Source organism: Oncorhynchus nerka, linkage group LG1 (assembly GCF_034236695.1).
Source record: "Oncorhynchus nerka isolate Pitt River linkage group LG1, Oner_Uvic_2.0, whole genome shotgun sequence".
Lineage (NCBI taxonomy): Eukaryota > Metazoa > Chordata > Actinopteri > Salmoniformes > Salmonidae > Oncorhynchus > Oncorhynchus nerka.
Window position 1 is genome coordinate 7,082,199 of NC_088396.1, and position 21,339 is coordinate 7,103,537.

General features: G+C 43.2%; 1 protein-coding gene across 1 annotated transcript in view; it reads left to right on the forward strand.

The window, feature by feature from the left end:
• Nucleotides 1-3,577: 3,577 nt before the first annotated feature.
• Nucleotides 3,578-21,339, forward strand: part of lmo7a (LIM domain 7a) — a 60,777-nt gene continuing 43,015 nt past the window's right edge. Inside the window, 8 exon segments of the mRNA XM_065027074.1 lie at nucleotides 3,578-3,664; nucleotides 4,878-5,133; nucleotides 11,932-11,964; nucleotides 13,246-13,360; nucleotides 16,120-16,256; nucleotides 17,565-17,648; nucleotides 17,650-17,706; nucleotides 17,708-18,323. Coding sequence (XP_064883146.1) covers nucleotides 4,916-5,133; nucleotides 11,932-11,964; nucleotides 13,246-13,360; nucleotides 16,120-16,256; nucleotides 17,565-17,648; nucleotides 17,650-17,706; nucleotides 17,708-18,323 — 1,260 coding nt within the window. The 5' untranslated portion in view covers nucleotides 3,578-3,664; nucleotides 4,878-4,915.

Genomic DNA, 21,339 nt, shown 5'->3' on the forward strand with positions numbered 1-21,339 from the left:
AATTGTTGGAGTGGCTACAGGTTCATCTGCCTCACCTAAAGCCCATTTTTGTGGGAAGCTGCTATAGACCACCAAGTGCTAACATCCATCATTCATTGAATCAGATGGCTCATTCATCACAAAGCCCACTGATATTGCCAATTACTTTAATAATTTGTTTTATTGGCAAGATTAGTAAATTTAGGCATGACATGCCAGCAACATACACTACACATCCAAGTATAACTGATAAATTATGAAAGACAAGAATTGTAATTTTTAATTATTTAAAGTGAGTGTGGAAGAGGTGATAAACAGCAATATTTTTTTCAACAATGACCAGCCCCTGGGGTCTGACAACTTGGATGGAAAATTACTGAGGATAATAGCAGGTGATATTGCCACTCCTATTTGCCATATTTTCAATTTAAGCCTACTAGAATGTGTGTGCCCCCAAGCCTGGAGGGAAGCAAAAGTTACCTAAGAATAGTAAAGCCTCCTTTACTGGTTCAAATAGCTGACCAATCAGCCTGTTACCATACAATGCTATTTCACAGTAAATAAATTGACAACATAATTTCACCATGCTTATAGAGAAGGACATTCAACAAGCACAGCACTTACACAAATGACTGATGATTGATGATCACTATACATATCAGCTACTACTGCGACTGAAATAACTGCAACATTTAACAAAGAGTTGCAGTTAGTTTGAGTGGGTGGCAATGAATAAGTTTAAACTAAACCCTAAACCTTAACAAAGTCTTGTAATAAATAATGTGGAAATTGAGCAGGTTGAGGTGACAGTAACTAAGATGGGGAGATGTATGTCCATGCTAAGGAGCTGCTCTGCCTTCTTGACAGCACTGTCAACAACGCAGGTCCTACAGGCCCTTTTTTTGTGTCGTACCTGGACTACTGTTCAGTCGTGTGGTCAAGTGCCACAAAAAAGAACTTAGGAAAATTGCAATTGGTTCAGAACAGGGCAGTATGACTGGCCCTTGGATGTGCACAGAGAGCTAATATCAATAACATGCTCTCCTGGCTCAAAGTGGAGGAGAGATTGACTTCATCACTACTTGTTTTTGTAAGAATGCACCGAGGCGTCTGTTTAAACTACTAGGACACAGCTCAGACACCAATGCATATCCCACAAGACATGCCACCAGAGGTCTCTTCACAATCCCCAACTCCAGAACCGACTATGGGAGGCGCACAGTACTACATAGAGCCATGGCTACGTGGAACTCTATTCCACATCAAGTAACTGATGCAGCAGTAGAATCTGATTTAAACAGATGAAAATATACCTTATGGAACAGCGGGGACTGTGAAGAGACACACACACAGGCACAGACACACGTAGAAATGGATTTTGTATTGTAGTTATGTGGTAGTAGAGTAGTGGCCTGAGGAAACACACTTAAATGTGTTGTGAAAAGTGTTATGAAATGTAATGTTAATATTCTAAATTGTCTATAACTGCCTTAATGTTGCTGGACCCCAGGAAGTGTAGCTGCTACCTTGGCAGCAGCGAATGGGAATCCTTAATAAATACTAATACAAAAGTTGGCTGGATGTCCTTTGGGTGGTGGACCATTCTTGATACACACAGAAAACTGTTGTGCGTGAAAAACTCAGAAGCGTTGCAATTCTTGACACACTCAAACCGGTGCGCCTGGCACCTACTACCATAACCCATTCAAACGCACTTAAATCTTTTGTCTTGCCCATTCACCTTCTAACTGGCACAAATACACCATGTCTCAGTTGTCTTAAGGCTTCTTTAACCTGTCTTCTCCCCTTCACTGATTTGAAGTGGATTTGACAAGTAACATTAATACGGGATCATAGCTTTCACCTGGTCAGTCTGTCATGGAAAGAGCTGATGCTCCTAATGTTTTGTACAGTCAGTGGATAATTAAAGTGACAGATAATGAACAGTAGCAGCAGCGTAGTGCAAAAAGGGTCAATGCAGATAGTCCGGGTAGCTGTGGGTTAACCTTTAGAGTCGATGTCTGCTCCACCGCAAAAATCGCATTAGCATAATACAAATTCTGAATGTCTGTTTAATCTAGAGATGTCTGTTTTGTTGCATTGGATGCATCTCAATCCATCGGCCGATGTCGCACTTCTGCACCACAAGCATCTTGGGACTCATCTGAAGTCGGTACAGCCGATCTGCCAACTTCTGTCTGTAGCCTCCGAACAGTTTGGGCTACACACTAATATGACCCCTCTGTGGAAAGGTGTGTGAATACTTTCTGATTGCACTGTATGTCAAAGTGTGTCAAATATGTAAGTTGAAAACACTATTTTAAAAGCAGTGTGTGTGTGTGTGTGTATTCCTAACCTTGCCAACAGACAAAAAGAGCTGTGAATGGATCAGTGGTTCAGTGATGGGCTTGGCAAAAGTAACAAGGCGTGATGTGTAATTAAACTACTTGTTTTGGAGAACATTTCTTTGGGATCATCACGCGACGTCCTGACAACTGATACACAGAAATGTTATTCCCATGAAACGTGTCTAGAACATTCATATCTTATGTTCTGAGAACATGGCAACCATATCCTGTGTATGTTTGGTGGGACGTTGATGGAATATTTTCCTAACCCACAGAAAACTGGACATATGAATGTTCTTGTAATGTTCCCATGAAAAGTGTCTAGAACATGAATGTATTATGTTCTGAATACATGGTAAGTTCTACTTGACATTAAGGGAATGGTCTCTTGGAAACATTCCGTGTACATCACGGGAACATTCCTATGTAATCATTAGTTAATGACTTAATGAGACTCTTAAGGTTCTCTGGTTGTGGGAACGTTTTATGTTAGCTGGGCAGGCCTTGTTTGTGTTCTTATGCTAAGCCCTTTAGACTGTAAACAGTTATCAGTGTCGTCATCATTACACAGAGCATGGCTTATTGGCTGTGCCTGCATGACTGACTGGAAAACAGTTAGGGGTCAGAGTTCCGGTCATCAGAAGTGTGTGTTGGGTGAGATGGCTGGGTGTCTTCAGTAATTTAGGGACATCTTGTGACTTGGGATGAATGACATCACAATATTCACTGTTCTGGAGAAGGGGTTAAGAAACTAACTCGAACTCTACAAGTGTTTGTGCCATGGGGGTACGTGTGTTTTTTGGGGGGGGGTTACTATCCATGTCGAGACCAGAGGTCCTCACTAGGATAGTAGAACAGGGACATTTCGCCGGATCCCAAAAGGAAAAAGGATACTTTAGGGTTTAGGGGTTAGGGTTAGAATTATGGTCAGAATTACAGTTAGGGATTTGGTGTAAAGGTTAGAGTTATGGTTAGGGATAGTTTTAGGGTTTGGGAAAATATGATTTTGAATGGGAATCAATTATTTGTCTGTGTATGTTATCATGTACCTGGGGAGGATAACCCTAAGGAGTTAAATGACTGAAAGACACATCGCTCTTTCTTTCAGGGTGTGAGCTCACGATTGTGTTTGTTCGTGTGTGTGTGTATTGCAGGCACTTGAGGAATCATCCGGCCAGATAGCCAGCAGCAGCAGAAGATTTAGAGAAGAGACAGTGGTTTCAGAGACAGCTGGTATAGTGGGAGAGGGGATATATTACCTATACTGAGAGGAGGAGGACACAGGGTTCTAGACCACACAGCAGATCCCTGACAACACGCTCAAAGCAGCAGTGAGGGTATGGACCAACACTCACTCACTCACTCACTCACTCACTCACTCACTCACTCACTCACTCACAGACAGACACACACATGTCAATCTCAATCGGACAGGACTTGAGTTGTGTGTGTGTTTGGTTCTACTTTGTTATGCTTCTACACACACACACACGCATGTACGCATGCACACACATCAATCTCAATTATCACGCACCCCAGTCGGACAGGACTTGAGTGTGTTTAGGTTTGACTTTTTATGCTGTGTTTTAGGCTCTTAGCATTATACCTTTAGCCTCTATATCTTAGTCTGAAATGTTGAGTGGTAGTGTTAACGTGATGCTATTTCAAGGGTGGGTATCTATTTGTTTATTTTGGACTATCTGAGGTAATCTGTGAAGTTCACACTGAGCATGTTGATTTTACTGATACCAGGTCTTTGTTGGCATTTGACAGTGGGTGGACTAGTTTAGCGTTTCAGTCAGTAATTAGAGAGAGACTTGGCTCCCACTGTGAGAGACAGACCAGAGATACATTCCAGATGCTTCCACACCAGCCTGTAAATTAAGCAAGGAGGGGGTAATAGGCCTCTGTTCCCAAAGCAATGCACACCACCCCCTCTACCCTTGTACTGGGGTGTGTTCAGTGAGGTGAAAGGTTCAGAATTTTAGTGAGGTGTTCAGTGAGGTGAAAGGTTCAGAGTCAGATGGACTGTTTTTATGTCTCTGTGTCCAGTATGAAGGAAGTTATTGGAAGTTTTGTGAGCCAATGTTAGCATGAGTTCATTTGACTTTAAGGACGTAGATAAAGGGCCTCATTCCCAAAATCCCAAAGTATCCCTTTAAGTATAGAGCTGACCAGATTCCCTATTTTATCTGCCAGACAATTATATCGCAAACAACACTAAGTAGACTTCTACTATTCCAACCTTTTCCTTATCTCTCCTCCTGGACCGACCTCTGAACTCTACCCTCTTCCATTCTCTGCTCTCCACTGCCTTTTTCTCCCTCCTCCCTCCTCCCACCTTCCATTCCCCTAACCTACCTTTCTGGTCTCCACTTGTCCATTCCGTCTTTCACCTCTTCTCTTCCCTCTCTCAGAGCCCTCCCTCTTACTCTTTCCTGCCCCTCTAATCTCCACTGTCCTTCCCCTCCCCTCTTCCTTCACCTCGCACCTCAATTTGACCCCTTTTCCTTTTGTTTATCTCCTCATCCCCCACCTCTCCTCCCCCAGGTTGTGAGAGTGTCTCGGAGACGGACTCAGTCTTCAGGATGGCGGCAGACAGTAACAAGGATTCACTGCACTACCGCCGCTCGCTGGTCATCGAGCCTAAAACGACCACGCAGTTCAACCAGTTCCTGCCCACCAAGGACAAGCCGGCGGCCTATGTGCCAGCGCCGCTCCGCAAGAAGCGGGCCGAGCGCCACGAGGACAGCCGCCGGAGCTGGGCCAGCCCCATGTACACGGAGGAAGATGGCACCTTCACCAGGTAACAGAGTCATACACACATCTGTAGCCTATACACCAGAAATCAGCTGCCTCTAATCTTTGACCGCAGGTGCTGCTCTAGCAAATCCTTTCAGATCTCTCAATGGTTAAGTTATCCAGAGGGATGGGGCTCAATTCCGTATCATCATTATATCCCAAACCACATCATTTTAAGCACATTCCATTCACATGTTCATACTGTACATAACAAATATGATAGAAAACATTAGTACATACAATGTCAACATTTACAAAACAGACATTTCCTTACTCTTTCTTCCCTCCACTATTTTTAATGGCACATGCTTACATCACTTTATCACTCTATCGCAACCGTTTTCAGTGATTCCCGTTAGCCTTTTTTTGTTGGTTAGTGATTCCATTCTCATTCATAAAACGTGGGTCTGCACTGCTTTACTCTACTTTTACACTACTTCACTGTGTTGATTCCACCTGTCTGACCTCTCTCCTACCCACTCCCTCTCTCCTTCTCTTTCCTAAACCCTCTCCTTTCCCCGGGGCTGTAACCGAATGAAGTCTGGTGGACTGCATGTCAGTCGCTGGCTCTCCTCAGCCCCACCCTCTTCCGGCACCTCCCCCCTCTCACCCCCATGCACCTGAAGGCTCCACCCACACTAGCCACCATGCTGCCGGTCAAAGGTCGATGCAGCTTTTCCATTGATTGTAACATCACAGGAGCACTCTAGATTGTACTACAAAGCTAAGCTAATAACATTGTTCTTCCATGCCTTGAAGAGCAGTTTGTTTTGACAGTTGTACCAGTTATATTATACTGAGGAATAATCACTTTTCTGTCTTGCTGTTTAGTCCAATTTGCATCTGTACATATGTTAAGATACTGGCCGTGTCTGAAATATGGCCTGCCTACTACTTACTTAAACTGTGTCCTAATCGTACTACATTCTATTTAAAACATACTGTTTAGTAAAAATATATTCAGTAAGCAACAAATATCAACATCTCTATCAACTACTCATCTGAGGACGTAACCCAGTTTGCACATAATGTTCTGAAAACCATATGTTTCCTTGAGCTTTGTGAGAGTGTGGTTGTCCTATGGTTATTATGCATAAAACCATCCCACAACTTTCTCAGAATGGTGCAGGATAGTTGCTTGGCTTTGGAACATTGTCAGCACATTTAAGGAACGTGACAAAAAAAACTATTGTCTTGGTATTTCGTTACTTTAACAGAATGATTCCTAAAAGTTCAAAAATGGTTACAATTATTTTACATTTTGGTAATGTTCTAGGAACATTGGGAATGTTCACAAATAGTTCAGAATATGTTAATAAACAAAGTTTTTCTGTGGGAATTTCATAACTTCAGCATAACATTTCCTACAGGTTTCCTCATGGTTCTATTTAAAGTCATGTTCTCATTGTTCCGAGAACGAAAACTTTCCATAGAAACATGAACCACTAAGCTTTAGTAACGTTCAGAGAACGTTATTTAAAAACATACACATTCCATTCTCAGCATCACCAAAACTCTCTCTAACCTCTTTCTCGTGAACTGTGTTCAGGTGTGTTGGCCGCACCCACTAATTGGCCACACCTGATCTTTATGAGTTCTTGTTTCCTTTGAAATGGGGTTGGTTTGAACAGACATAAATGAACAGGTTTATATGAGAAAAAAAAACATAGCATGCTACTGTAGCTCCATACTGGTGGCAAAGTGGACGGATTCCATGGATAGAGAAGAGAAGATCATAGGTTTAAATCTCACTGACGCCGTGCCACAATAAAACACAAATGTGTTTCCATGATTAAAATGTGTTTTCATGCCCTCCTGAGGCATGAAAACCACCATCAAGACCATCATCCCCGACATCGAGCGGGACGACGTCATCTTTCAGAAGGTAAATCCGCCCCAAGATGGTCGGCGGTGGAGACCACTGTTGGGTGCCGCTGACAGCTACCACCCGATGTCCAACCTGAGCCATGGGCCATGCCCGCTTGATCCAAGAGGCTGAGGGTGGGGAGAACTGGGAGCAAAGAGGGGATGGGCACCCCAAAACGGACTACATGCTGCTGAGGAAGTTTGGGGTGGTGCTCTGGGTGGAGGTGAGGGCAGTGGGTATCCAAGGTAAGAGGTCATATCTAGGTACATCAGCCAATCCGATGGTCGGTCTGTGCCCACTACCTGTAGCGAGGTCAACCTGCAGAAGATATTGGCTATTAGGGAGGCGAGCCGGCTGAGATACAAGAAGAGTATGATGATGATTGAGAAGTTAGCCTTTCTGAACACTTAGGAACTAGAATGGCAGTCGAAACAACAATACCCCTTCAGTGCCTGTTGCTCTCAGGGAAAATCTCATGTGGCACTCCAAACCCTATATAGGGCATTACTTTTGTCCAGAGCCACATTGGGCTTCCGTTTAAGGCTCTAGTGAAAAGTAGTGCACTATATAGGGAATAGGGTGCCATTTGAGATAGAGCCTGGAATCTCTGGATTGTGTATAGTTGTTTTCTTCTTGCCTCATAGAAGGGTTAGTCAGGTAACTTAATTAAGCATGTGGATATGCCTTGTTACTGAGTGGTGCTTGCCTCATAGAAGGGTTAGTCAGGTAACTTAATTAAGCATGTGGATATGCCTTGTTACCGAGTGGTGCTTGCCTCATAGAAGGGTGAGTCAGGTAACTTAATTAAGCATGTGGATATGCCTTGTTACCGAGGGAAAGATTAACGGAGCAAAGCACAGAGAGATCCTTGATGTAAACCTGCTCCAGAGCGCTCAGGACCTCAGACTGGGGTGAAGGTTCACCTTCCAACAGGACAATGACCATAAGCACACAGCCAAGACAGCACAGGAGTGGCTATGGGATAAGTCTCTGAATGTCCTAGAGTGGCCCAGCCAGAGCCTGGACCTCAAACCTTCCCATCCAACCTGACAGAGCTTGAGAGGATCTGCAGATGAATGGGAGAATCTTCCAAAATACAGGCGTGCCAAGCTTGTAGCATCATATCCAAGAAGACTCAAGGCTGTAATTGCTACCAAAGGTTCTTCAAAAAAGTATTGTGCAAAGGGTCTGAATACTTATGTAAATGTGATTTTTCACACACTGTTTTTTGGTTTGTCAATAATAGGGTATTGTGTGCAGATTGAGGGATTTCTCTTTTGGATTTAATTTTAGAATAAGGCTGGAATGTAACAACACGTGGAAAAAGTCGAGGGGTCTGAATATAATATATTATACTGTATAATCTCCCCCCAGAACCTAAACGAAAATCTGATTCAAAAAGGATTTCCGAGATAAACCCCACACTGTCACCAAGACACTACACCAAAACAGACCTGGGTTCAAATACTATTTGAAATCAACTCTCAAAGTATTTTTGTAGTATTTGAACCAGGTCTGCACAGTAGCGGTAGATGATAATAGAGTGCAGGTTGTTACTAAGGAAGACATGAAAACATGAAATTCCACAATGCTGTGTGACAGGAAGAAAGTTGTTGCCAGCCACTCTTGAGTCCATGGCCACGTGAAAACACATTCCGTGTACACACACACACTCACAAACACACATACACTTTCCTTATCACTAACACACACACAGCATTTACACACTCACAAAAAACTATCCATTTAAAATCAAATCAAATTTTATTTGTCACACGCGCCAAATACAACGGCTATAGACTTTACTGTGAAATGCCTGCTTACGAGCCCTTCCCAACGATGTAGAGTAACACATTTTATAATAGTAATCCTGTACACAAGAATGAAGCTATATACAGGGACTACCAGTACCATATCAATGTGCCAGACTATGAGGTATTTCAAGTAAATATGTACATAAAGGTAGGGTAAGGGGACTAGGCTTCAGAATATACACTGCTCAAAAAAATAAAGGGAACACTGAAACAACACAATGTAACTCCAAGTCAATCACACTTCTGTGAAATCAAACTGTCCACTTAGGCAGCAACACTGATTGACAATAAATTTCACATGCTGTTGTGCAAATGGAATAGACAACAGGTGGAAATTATAGGCAATTAGCAAGACACCCCCAATAAAGGAGTGGTTCTGCAGGTGGTGACCACAGACCACTTCTCAGTTCCTATGCTTCCTGGCTGATGTTTTGGTCGCTTTTGAATGCTTGCGGTGCTTTCACTCTAGTGGTAGCATGAGACGAAGTCTACAACCCACACAAGTGGCTCAGGTAGTGCAGCTCATCCAGGATGGCACGTCAATGCGAGCTGTGGCAAGAAGGTTTGCTGTGTCTGTCAGCGTAGTGTCCAGAGCATGGAGGCGCTACCAGGAGACAGGCCAGTACATCAGGAGACGTGGAGGAGGCCGTAGGAGGGCAACAACCCAGCAGCAGGACCGCTACCTCTGCCTTTGTGCAAGGAGGAGCAGGAGGAGCACTGCCAGAGCCCTGCAAAATGACCTCCAGCAGGCCACAAATGTGCATGTGTCTGCTGAAACGGTCAGAAACAGACTCCATGAGGGTGGTATGAGGGCCTGACGTCCACAGGTGGGAGTTGGGCTTACAGCCCAACACCGTGCAGGACGTTTTTCATTTGCCAGAGAACACCAAGAATGGAAAATTCGCCACTGGCGCCCTGTGCTCTTCACAGATGAAAGCAGGTTCACACTGAGCACATGTGACAGACGTGACAGTCTGGAGACGCCGTGGAGATCGCTCTGCTGCCTGCAACATCCTCCAGCATGGTGTGGGGTGGCATTTCTTTGGGGGGCCGCACAGCCCTCCATGTGCTCGCCAGAGGTAGCCTGACTGCCATTAGGTACCGAGATGAGATCCTCAGACCCCTTGTGAGACCATATGCTGGTGCGGTTGGCCCTGGGTTCCTCCTAATGCAAGACAATGCTAGACCTCATGTGGCTGGAGTGTGTCAGCAGTTCCTGCAAGAGGAAGGCATTGATGCTATGGACTGGCTATGGAACGGGCGGCCGTTCCCCAGACCTGAATCCAATTGAGCACATCTGGGACATCATGTCTCGCTCCATCCACCAACGCCACGTTGCACCACAGACTGTCCAGAAGTTGGCGGATGCTTTAGTCCAGGTCTGGGAGGAGATCCCCCAGGAGACCATCCGCCACCTCATCAGGAGCATGCCCAGGCGTTGTAGGGAACTCATACAGGCACATGGAGGCCACACACTACTGAGCCTCATTTTGACTTGTTTTAAGGACATTACATCAAAGTTGGATCAACCTGTAGTGTGGTTTCCCACCTTAATTTTGAGTGTCTCCAAATCCAGACCTCCATGGGTTGATACATTTGATTTCCATTGATAATTTTTGTGTGATTTTGTTGTCAGCACATTCAACTATGTAAAGAAAAAGTATTTTATAAGAATATTTCATTCATTCAGATCTAGGATGTGTTATTTTAGTGTTCCCTTTAGTGTTCCCTTTTCTGTTTGAGCGACATTTTGTTTTTCTAGCTGAGGAATGTAACAGTAGCATCCACATTAATGTAGAAGTGTTTAGAAAGATATTCTGTTCTTATCTACAATAAAAGTTACTCAAATGACACAATATATTATTTACCATTAATATCTATTGGGCACAAAATCATCTGAAACACAACCAAAACAAACACCAAATGCATCCAACAAGTTTGTAAAGTCACAAGCTTGATGTTTTCATTGCATGCTAGGAATATGGTGTTTAGAAAGATATTCTGTTCTTATCTACAATAAAAGTTACTCAAATGACACAATATATTATTTACCATTAATATCTATTGGGCACAAAATCATCTGAAACACAACCAAAACAAACACCAAATGCATCCAACAAGTTTGTAAAGTCACAAGCTTGATGTTTTCATTGCGTGCTAGGAATATGGTTCCAAATACTACATTTTTGACTACTTTAATAGACATACAAGTGAATTTGTCCCAATACTTTTGGTCCCCTAAAATAGGGGGACTATGTACAAAAAGTGAAATTATTTCTAAACAGTTCAGCTGATATGGATGACAATAGTGTCAAATTGAAGTTAGACAGTCTGCACTTTAACCTCACAGTCATTGCATCATTTCAAATTGAAAGTGCTAGAGTACAGAGCCAAAACAACAACAACATTTTCACTGTCTTTTTGTCTACTTTCGGAGCTCCACTGTAGTTATTTCCACTCTTGTTCAGGTGGGAGAGGGCAGTGTGAAGTGCAATTAAGATTGCATCATCTGTGGATCTGTTGGGGCGAATTGGAGTGGGTCCAGGGTGCCTGGGATGGTGCTGTGTGTCATAACCAGCCTTCCAAAACACTTCATAATTACAGATGTGAGTGCTACAGGTCGGGAGTCATTTAGGCAGGTTTCCTTGGAGTTCATGGGAAACAGGGACAATGGTGGTCAGCTTCAAACATGTTGGGATTACTGACTGGGACAAGGAGAGATTTAAAATGTGTCTGAGGCATCTGGATGTATTTCCCTCATGTTAAACTCCTGTAGAGTTTTCAGTTACACACACACACACACACACACACACACACACACACACACACACACACACACACACACCTAGCAGGTCAAAGGAAGGGGATACTTTAGCTGTGATACAAAGCCACCTTCAACAAAAAGGAAACCAAAACCCCAGGAGAAAGTAGAGTGGCACTAGCCATCCCTTAACACAGGTTACTTTACCACCAATCCTAACATTAACCATTAGAGTGAGAGAAGAACACCAGACAGTGGTTAGGAATCACTTTACCTCTACTTACTCCCAGAATAGGGAAAAGAAGTCTGGCCCAAATGTGACATTTTTGTCTGTGTGGTTCTCTTCTCTGGTTCTCCTAGACTGCTCCAAAAGCGCGCTGTTGCTAACGACGGGTGAGTTGACTATGTCTGTTCCAAGGAATGTGGCATGGTCGCTTACTCTCCGCTTTTGCCTTTGTGTTGCTGCTCTCGTTTACTAGCGCCCTCACTCGCTGGCTGACTGCCATACGCTGACACTGACACATTGCTGGGGAGTGAGTGATGTAGGGCCAAGCCAAGGGGGGTGGGACACAGCAAGCTCCACAAATCTCTATTGACAAAGCAACAAAGTGGAGTGAGAGGATTGTACACACAATACCAATATGCTGTCATCCAATCAAACATACTGTGTGTTATGTACAGCTAAGAGTTATAATTGTTGAAGCACAGGTTGTAGACTGCCGCAATAGGTTGGTTTTGTGTAACAGAAAGATATATTTATAGCATTATGATTCAGAAGTTTACAGGTAAGTCAAACAGAGTGAATGTTTTTGGCCAAGTCAAACTCCGAAAGCTTTTTTTGTATGAAAGGGATGGCTGAGATATGCAGCTTGTTTTTTCTAACCTCATACCGCATTAGCTTGTGTTTTCTAACCCATTAGCCTAAAACAGCATTAGCTTGTGTTTTCTAACCCATTAGCCTAAAACAGCATTAGCTTGTGTTTTCTAACCCCTTAGCCTAAAACCGCGTTCGCTTGTGTTTTCTAACTCATTAGCCTAAAACTGCGTTAGCTTGTGTTTTCTAACCCATTAGCCTAAAACCACATTAGCTTGTGTTTTGTGACTCAACTGTTGTTTATATGTTTGCTTACATGTTGTTACGTGTACTAATACAACATACGTGTTGTTTGTGATACTTTTTAGTCTTAATAGTGTTAAGTAGATGTTTTTCTTTCATTATTATTAATGAATGTTGAACCTTGAAATGGTGTTGGTTTATTGTGTACTTACAATAAAAAAAACATTGTTTAAAAGTATGTTGCAGTTGAAAATCACAGTTCATTTAATTGAGATTTAGTTTAACATTTTTGCTACACATTTTGAGCACATTTCTGATTGGTATGTCCTATTGACATCTTGATTTGCACAGTAGTCTGTTACGTAGGCAGATAAACAATTATTGGTGAGCATCAGGTCATGACCTTATTTCACTATAGCTCATGTTAGTGTGAAGGAATGCAAGTGTCCCAGAATTCTGGGATTGGAGTGGATTTGATGCATACATTTATAGTCTACTTTATGACTAACATCAGTCTTGTGCACAGTAGGTTTATGCTCCTCGCTGGTGGTCTAATGCCTGTAACTGAGTTGACACTGAACCCAAACCTTTAAACCCTCTTCCCTGGCGGTGTGTAGGAGCAAATCAATGACAGACCTTGCAGTGGAGCAGGCAGCACTGAAGCAGGTATGCCACGAGGAACTACAGAAGATCAGAGAGCAGGTCAAGGAGAACGAGGACCAGTGGCAGGATGTGAGTGTATATATACCTGCAACCACCACACACCTGGGCTGTGTTCAGTAGGCATAATGTAACAAAATGTTTTGTAATGCTAAATAAAAATGTGTGTTTATTATTGGATTAGGAAATCCTGGGGTGTATTCACTAGGAACCAAACAGGATGAAACTGGGAGGGACCTACCTCTATTTGTCCAATAGAAACCCTCGTTTTGGTTGCAATACGTTTTCCCTTGCAAAGCGTTTTTCGACAGTGTACACTAATGGATACACCCCTACTAGTCCCTCCCTGTGTTAGCCCTTTGGTTAGGTTTGGTGCCAAATGAACCCTGTATGCCCCCCACCAGGGGTCGCACACATTCACCCCAAAAGACTGCTGTTACACTTGACTTAAACCCTCCCTAATATAATAATCAAGACAAAACTAATTGATGAGCTAGGCCTGTTTAATCATCACCAATTGTAGTGTCTTCAATCATGTCAATATATAGGCCGTGGTTATTGTGTCCTTGTCTGAAATTAGTACAAAGCCATCCCACCTGTCAACAAGTAGTAACATGTGATAGATAAGTCTAGTAAGTATTTGATATGGGGAGAATGGAAATCTGAAGAGAACAGCTATTTTGGCCCAGTGTGGTGAAAGCAGAATGTGTTTTGTAAAGGTGGAGAGAGCGAGAGGGAGCTCAAGGAGAAGACAAACAATTGTTTAAACATCACTGCCCTCGTTAAATGTCTTCATTGAAGGAGGCACAGCTGAGATTGTGTATTAATGATCACCACATAATACCTCATCCTACTTTTAGATCTATATTTCCTCATTTGAGTATACACTCAGGCCTGCAGTGGCAACTAAACGCTTATAACACCAAGACAATATTCTGGGAAAGATGACCAATCTTTCAAGGTCATTCCAGAATGTTCCACCGTGTCTAACTAAATTCATGTAATTATTCCACAAACTCCTACAACATGCAGTATATGAGTGCGTGTTATTGGTAAAGGCATCATTCTTACACCTACTCATTCAAGGGTTTGTCTTTATTTTGACTATTTTTTACATTGTAGAATAAAAGTGTAGAGTTCAAAACTATGAAATACCACATATGAAATCATGTAGTAACCAAAAAAGAATTAAATTATACTTTATATTTGAGATTCTTCAAATAGCCACCATTTTCCTTGATGACACCTTTGCACACTCTTGGCATTCTCTCAACCATCTTCATGAGGTAGTCACCTGGAATGCCTTTCAATTAACAGGTGTGCATTCTTAAGTAAATTTGTGGAATTTCTTTCCTTTCTCAATGCATTTGAGCCAATCAGTTGTGATGTGACAAGGTAGCAGTGGTATACAGAAGATATCCCTATTTGGTAAAAGACCAAGTCCATATTATGGCAAGAACAGCTCAAATAAGCAAAGAGAAACGACAGTCCATCATTACTTTAAGACATGAAGGTCAGTCAAAAAATGTCAAGAACTTTCAAAGTTTCTTCAAGTGCGGTCGCAAAAACCATCAAGCGCTATGATGAAACTGGCTCTCATGAGGATCGACAGAGGAAAGGAAGACCCAGAGTTACCTCTTCGGAGGTTATTAGAGTTACCAGCCCAAATAAATGCTTCACAGTTCAAGTAACAGACACATCTCAACATCAACTGTTCAGAGGAGACTCTGAATCAGGCCTTCATGGTCGAATTGCTGCAAAGAAACCACTACTAAAGGACACCAATAAGAAGAAGAGACTTGCTTGGGTCAAGAAACACGAGCATTAGACCAGTGGAAAATGTCCTTTGGTCTGGAGTCCAAATTGGAGATTTTTGTTTCCAACCGCTGTGTCTTTGTGAGACACGGTGTGGGTTAACGGATGATCTCTTCATATGTATTTCCCACCATAAAGCATGGAGGAGGAGGTTTTATGGTGTGGGGGTGCTTTGTTTGTGACACTGTCTGTGATTTATTTAGAATTCACACTTAACCATCATGGCTACCACAGCATTCTGCAGCGATACGCCATCCCATCTGGTTTTCGCTTAGTGGGACTATCATTTGTTTTTCAACAGGACAATGATCCAACACACCTCCAGGCTGTGTAAGAGCTATTTTGCAAAGAAGGAGAGTGATGGAGTGCTTCATCAGATGACCTGGCCTCCACAATCCCCCAACCTCAACCCAATTGAGATGGTTTAGGATGAGTCAGACTGTAGAGGTGAAGGAAAAGCAGCCAACAAGTGCTCAGCATATGTGGAAACTCCTTCAAGACTATTGGAAAAGCATTCCAGGTGAAGCTGGTTGAGAGAATGCCAAGAGAGTGCAAAGTTGTCAAGGCAAAGGGTGGCTATTTGAAGAATCTGAAATTTGGTTACTACATGATTCCATGTGTGTTATTTCATAGTTTTGATGTCTTCGCTATTATTCTACAATGTAGAAAATAGTAAAAAATAAAGAGAAACCCTTGAATGAGTAGGTTTTCTAAAAACCTTTGACCTGTAGTGTATGTCTATCAGTGGCGTGATAACATGGTGTCTTAACACAGCATTTAGGTCACACACGGTGCACCAATACACAGGGGACCAGAGGCAGGAGGAGCTAAACTCACACAAATAGGACACTTTCTCAGAATTTAGTCCTTTCTCTTTCTCTCGCTCTATAATCTGCAGCTAACCACGTTTACACTAGCCTTCCTGGCCATCCGTTAGAGGATTTAACTGTGTCACATGGGCTTTTCCAAGATGAACGTTTCTAAGCTGGTCTCTAGCATGCATTTCATCTCCACAGGACCTCACCAAGTGGAAGAACCGTCGCAAGAGCGTCAACTCTGATATTGTGAAGAAGAAAGAGGAGAGGGAGCAGATTGAGCAGACCACAGAGAGCAGCGGAGGAGGGAGCGGTGGTTCCCTGAGGTCCATCCGGAGGTAAGAGTGACACCTGAGGACAGGTAGACACCAGGGTCAATACGTTCATTAGGGCACTCAATGTAAAAAAACAACGGAAAACAAATGAGGGTTTCTTACTGGACGTGTTGAGTTGATCCCTCCATGTTCAGGCAGTCCCTCCCTGTTCTTCCATTTGGTGCATTATGAACATGACAGTGGGGACAGGTAGATACCTAGGTTGAATACATACAGGTCTGGACATGAAACAGTTCCTTTTTTAAAATCCATGTGCTGCAGGAAACTACATTGTTAATGTGACAAAACTGTCTGGCAAGGTGATGCCAATTACCACGTTGATTAGCAATCATCTAACAATAACCTATGTAATTAAAGGTGGCAGATAGCCTTAGTGGTTAAGAGCATTGGCCCAGCAACCGAAAAGTCACTGGTTCACAATCCTCAAGCCGACTAGGTGTTAATGAAATATGTCCTTGAGGGTGCAGTTTTGGTTTGCCTGGTACAAGGGCAAACTCCAAGCCAAAATCAAGCACAACTTGAATACTTTCAAGGATTTGACATGTATTTGACCCTGCTCTAGTACAGTACATATTAGCTTTACTATACTGAGGAAAGGGCACACACTACAAATGGCAAGGTGCAGATTGACTGAATGTAAGAAGGAATCCTCACAATGACTGAAAAATATGCTGCTAGAGTAGACACCCTCAAGGACAAATCCTGCCTGTTTATAGTTACTATGCTCACTTTATTCTTTTAACACACAGATACCAAATGACATTTGGACTAGCCATGTTCCTACAAGGAACACGTCCTTCCATTTTCACAGACAATTAGAAACAATTCATTGGTTGTAGATGTTTAACTACGTTTGAAGTATTTTGTCATCGGAATTCTCATCAGTATTTTTAGACGTGTGTTTTCACTCTCACTCAAAACTGTCCTCTTACTGTATATGTACTGATTGGACCAACACACATGTGTCGATGAAAATGCAGGCACAGATACAGAACCATACAAAGTTAGTCAGTAATTGTCTCTCTGCTAAGTGTGAAAGTGTAGCATAATCGTGGCTTTAATCCTGCCTCCCCTCTACCCCCTCTTTGTTTTATTTTGCCCTGTGTCCCTTTCAACCTTCATCCACCTTTCACCTATTTTTTACCCATCCCCTCTCTCTCTCTCTCTCTCTCTCTCTCTCTCTCACGCATTATACCTCGTAATCCCTTTCCCCTCTCTCCCCTTCTCCTCTCTCTCTTCCTCCCTCTCTTCCCTCTCTCCTTCACTGTCCTCCCTTTTTTCTCCATCTCTCCCTCTCTTCCATTCCCACAGCTCCATCGGCAGTCGTCTCAACTCCCTCGCCGCCCTGGACCAGGACGTGTTTGAAGACTCCGCTCCGGTCCTCCAAATCCGTACCCCCCCCCAGGAGCTACACCATCGACTATCCCTACACCCCGTTGAGCGCCCCAGTCCCACACCCCCTCTGTGCCCCACCCGAGAGAGGAGGACCCCGTCCCCACCACGGCAACCGACAGGGCCTACTCACCCTCCAGGGGTGACATGAGCAACAGTAGTGACCGTCCCTCCGGTTCAGGTAGCGACATCACAAACAACACTACCACCATCGGTCGTACCTCCAACTACAACCGCTACGTTCCGACACCCTCGGAGAGAGCACCGACCCCCTCGGAGAGAGCCCCGACCCCCTCGGAGAGAGCCCCGACCCCCTCGGAGAGAGCCCCAAGCCCGGCCTTGCGGTACACCAGCGCAGCCAAGATGGAGGAGACCTCCAGCACCACCACCACCCCCAGCATCCTCCCAAAACTACCCGAGCCCAGGCGCCCGTGGGCAGGCAAGGTGGCTGAAGAAGTGACCACTTCCACTGGTGGTGGTTCTCTGTACAAACTACAGCCACTGTACAACTCGGTGGCAATGGAGCAAAAGCCTGTGCCTCCCAGTGTGTCTCGGGTTTCTGCCTCTCTCCCCAGGAGCTACATGAAATCGGATAGTGCTCGCCTCACCTCTGTCATCACACCACGGCCCTTCGGGAGCCAGTCCACCTGCGTCGCATCGCTGCCACGCGCCTACACCGTGAGTACTGTAGTATACTGTAATATTACCACACCTTCCAGTTTTGTCTGTGTGTGTAGTTGTTTGTTACATCAGGACTGCTCTCTGCAGAAATAGCTTTTTAGGACATCTAGACTAGAGGAGTTGGGTGATATACTTCAATGGCTGTGTACTGGGTCATGTTCATTAGGACATGCAACATAAAACAAATGTTACAACAAAAAACAAAAATGTCAGTTTCTTATTAGAGTCCAGATAATCGTTCCCTGTTTGAGTGTTTTCCTCCATTTGGTGCATAATGAACATGACCTAAGACTGTAAGAAAGTTGTGTTGTTTGTTGCATTGTGGTCGATTTCCAATGTAGTAGTTGCTCACACCAACTAGCCTGGTCTGTGTACCTTAGGGGAGTAACAGTTCACCAAACCCACGGTTCGGTACGTTTTGCGGTTTTGGGGTCACGGTTCAGTTTTGGTACACTTTAAAATTACCTGCCATTCACAATGTTCCTTGTATTGTCTTTTGTGACCGGATTGTTATGTTGGACCTCACAAGTTTCCACTCTGATGCTGCATTTGTAACCATGTGGGAGGGCGGAATTGACCAGTTGTGAAGTCTTAAATACCATTCGGATGCATTCATGTTATTTGAACTCGTTGAGAAAAGCAGATTGATTAATGGCCAACAAGCTGTGTCAACCACAAACTAAACGTACAGCTATCATGCTTGTAAACAAATGATAGAAATTTTTAAAAACACATTAACACTACAACTGCTAAAGCAGGCATTTTGACTGCTCGGGAATGTAAAAAAAACACATTAACACTACAACTGCTAAAGCAGGCATTTTGACTGCTCGGGAATGTAAAAAAACACATTAACACTACAACTGCTAAAGCAGGCATTTTGACTGCTCGGGAATTTAAAAAAACACATTAACACTACAACTGCTAAAGCAGGCATTTTGACTGCTCGGGAATGTAAAAAAACACATGAACAATACAACTGCTAAAGCAGGAATTTTGACTGCTCGGGAATGTAAAAAAAGTATTACTCTGCCATTTAAAACCTGTTAGGGATGACGCGAATTTTCGCAGCTTTTTGTTAAAAATCACGCAACATTTCAAAGTCCTGCTACACATGCCAGGAATATAGTATATGCATATGATAAGTATGTGTGTATAGAAAACACTCTGAAGTCTCTAAAACTGGTTAAATCGTGTCTGTGGCTATAACATAACGTGTTTAGGAGTAGAAATCCCTCGAAAAACTGTTCACCAAAAACAAAAACAAAATATCAATCCGCCAGTCAATGTATTGTCTAAGGCGACATAAAATAAATGAGGATGCCCTGTAAATGCCTACAGCTTCCACACCATGTCGCCAGTACTGGCATTTCCAGCCAACTTTATCCTTGGTTATATGACGTTTTGGCCCTTCCTGTTTTAGGCTTACCACAGGATGTTGTGAAATTGAAAACAATGGACGATGATTTCAAGACTTGCTGCTATCGAATACAGATCGCCCCTTGATCAATTTTATAGATTATTAACGTTTATTAATACCTAAAGTTGGTTTAGAAAAGTAGTTTGAAGTGATTTGTAAAAGTTTATAGGCAACTTTTGTAATTTTAAAAAGCGACGTTGCGTCTTGTAAAATGGAATATTCCTGGATCAGACCGGTCTAAGGAAAACGACATTTTGGCTATACAATGACGGATTTAATCGGGAAAAATACCCAATTGTGATGTTTATGGGATATATAGGAGTGCCAAGAAAGAAGCTTGTCAAAGGTAATGAATGTTTTATATTTTATTTCTGCGTTTTGGGTAGCGCCGGCTACCGCAAAATCTGTTGTTTTGTTGACGGTCTGGTATTCTGGGGGGTGCATGCTATCAGATAATAGCTTCTCATGCTTTCGCCGAAAAGCATTTTACACATCTGACTTGGTGGCTAGATTCACAACGAGTGTAGCTTTAATTCAGTACCTTGCATGTGTGTTTTAATGAAAGTTTGAGTTTTATCGAAAACTATAGGTGGCGCTCTAAAATTTCAGCTGATTTGGTCCCGCCAGCGGAACCAAATCCCTAACAAGTTTTAAGTCATGCCCTCCTCCTTCCTTGACTTTTCGTTAGTAAGTCTATATAACACACTGCCGTTGTTAGAATCTTAATATCACAAATAGAACTTGAGTTATAACCAGTTATAGAAGGGCATGTCATTTTTTGAATGGTTTTCCTCTTTGCCCCTCCTTCGCTCCTTCTCCCGACAGTGGAAGGTGCCATGCCCAGTTGATAATCACCCCGAGATTTGCTTAGAAACTGAACCTAAACTAATTTCACACATTAAACAACAGATTATTAAGTAGGTGGCCTACTTGGAGTAGACAGTGAGAGCATGCGTAATTTACAATGGCAAGAAGGCCAAGACGAATGGATGCACATGCTGTGTTAGCGCTGCTACAACATCCGAATGAAAATGATGCTGATGGTGGGGAAGAAATTAATCAACATCTCAAATTCTTCTTCTTTTTCTGAGCCTACTCCTCAGGGGCTTTTCTGAGCCTACACCTCAGGGGCTTTTCTGAGCCTACACCTCGGGGGCTTTTCTGAGCCTACACCTCGGGGCCTAAACCGCAAAAATATAGAACAATGTGCACTAAGCAGGTTCCCGCGCCACCGCCATATGAAACATAGAGAGAGGAAGGAACGGCACCCTTTAGGTAGAAAAAGCCATGACAAAATGTCATCACTGAGAGAGCAGGCCCTATGTCTCAAGTAAAAAACAACATCAGTGACGCACTCACCAGCTTTCCTTGTTTGTGTCATGGACAGCACATCAGGGACTGTGGCTGAGGCACAAAGGGAGCAAGGAGACACTGCCTGGGATCTATCTGTTGATGAGCTGGATGCGTTCATTTCAATGTCCATGGAAGATTGCCCATGGAGGATTCGGTGGAAAGCGCATGTGATATGTAGAGCTTCTGGTCAGACATGTATGGGATATATTTCTTTGGAGAAACCATGTCAGTTCAGAAAGA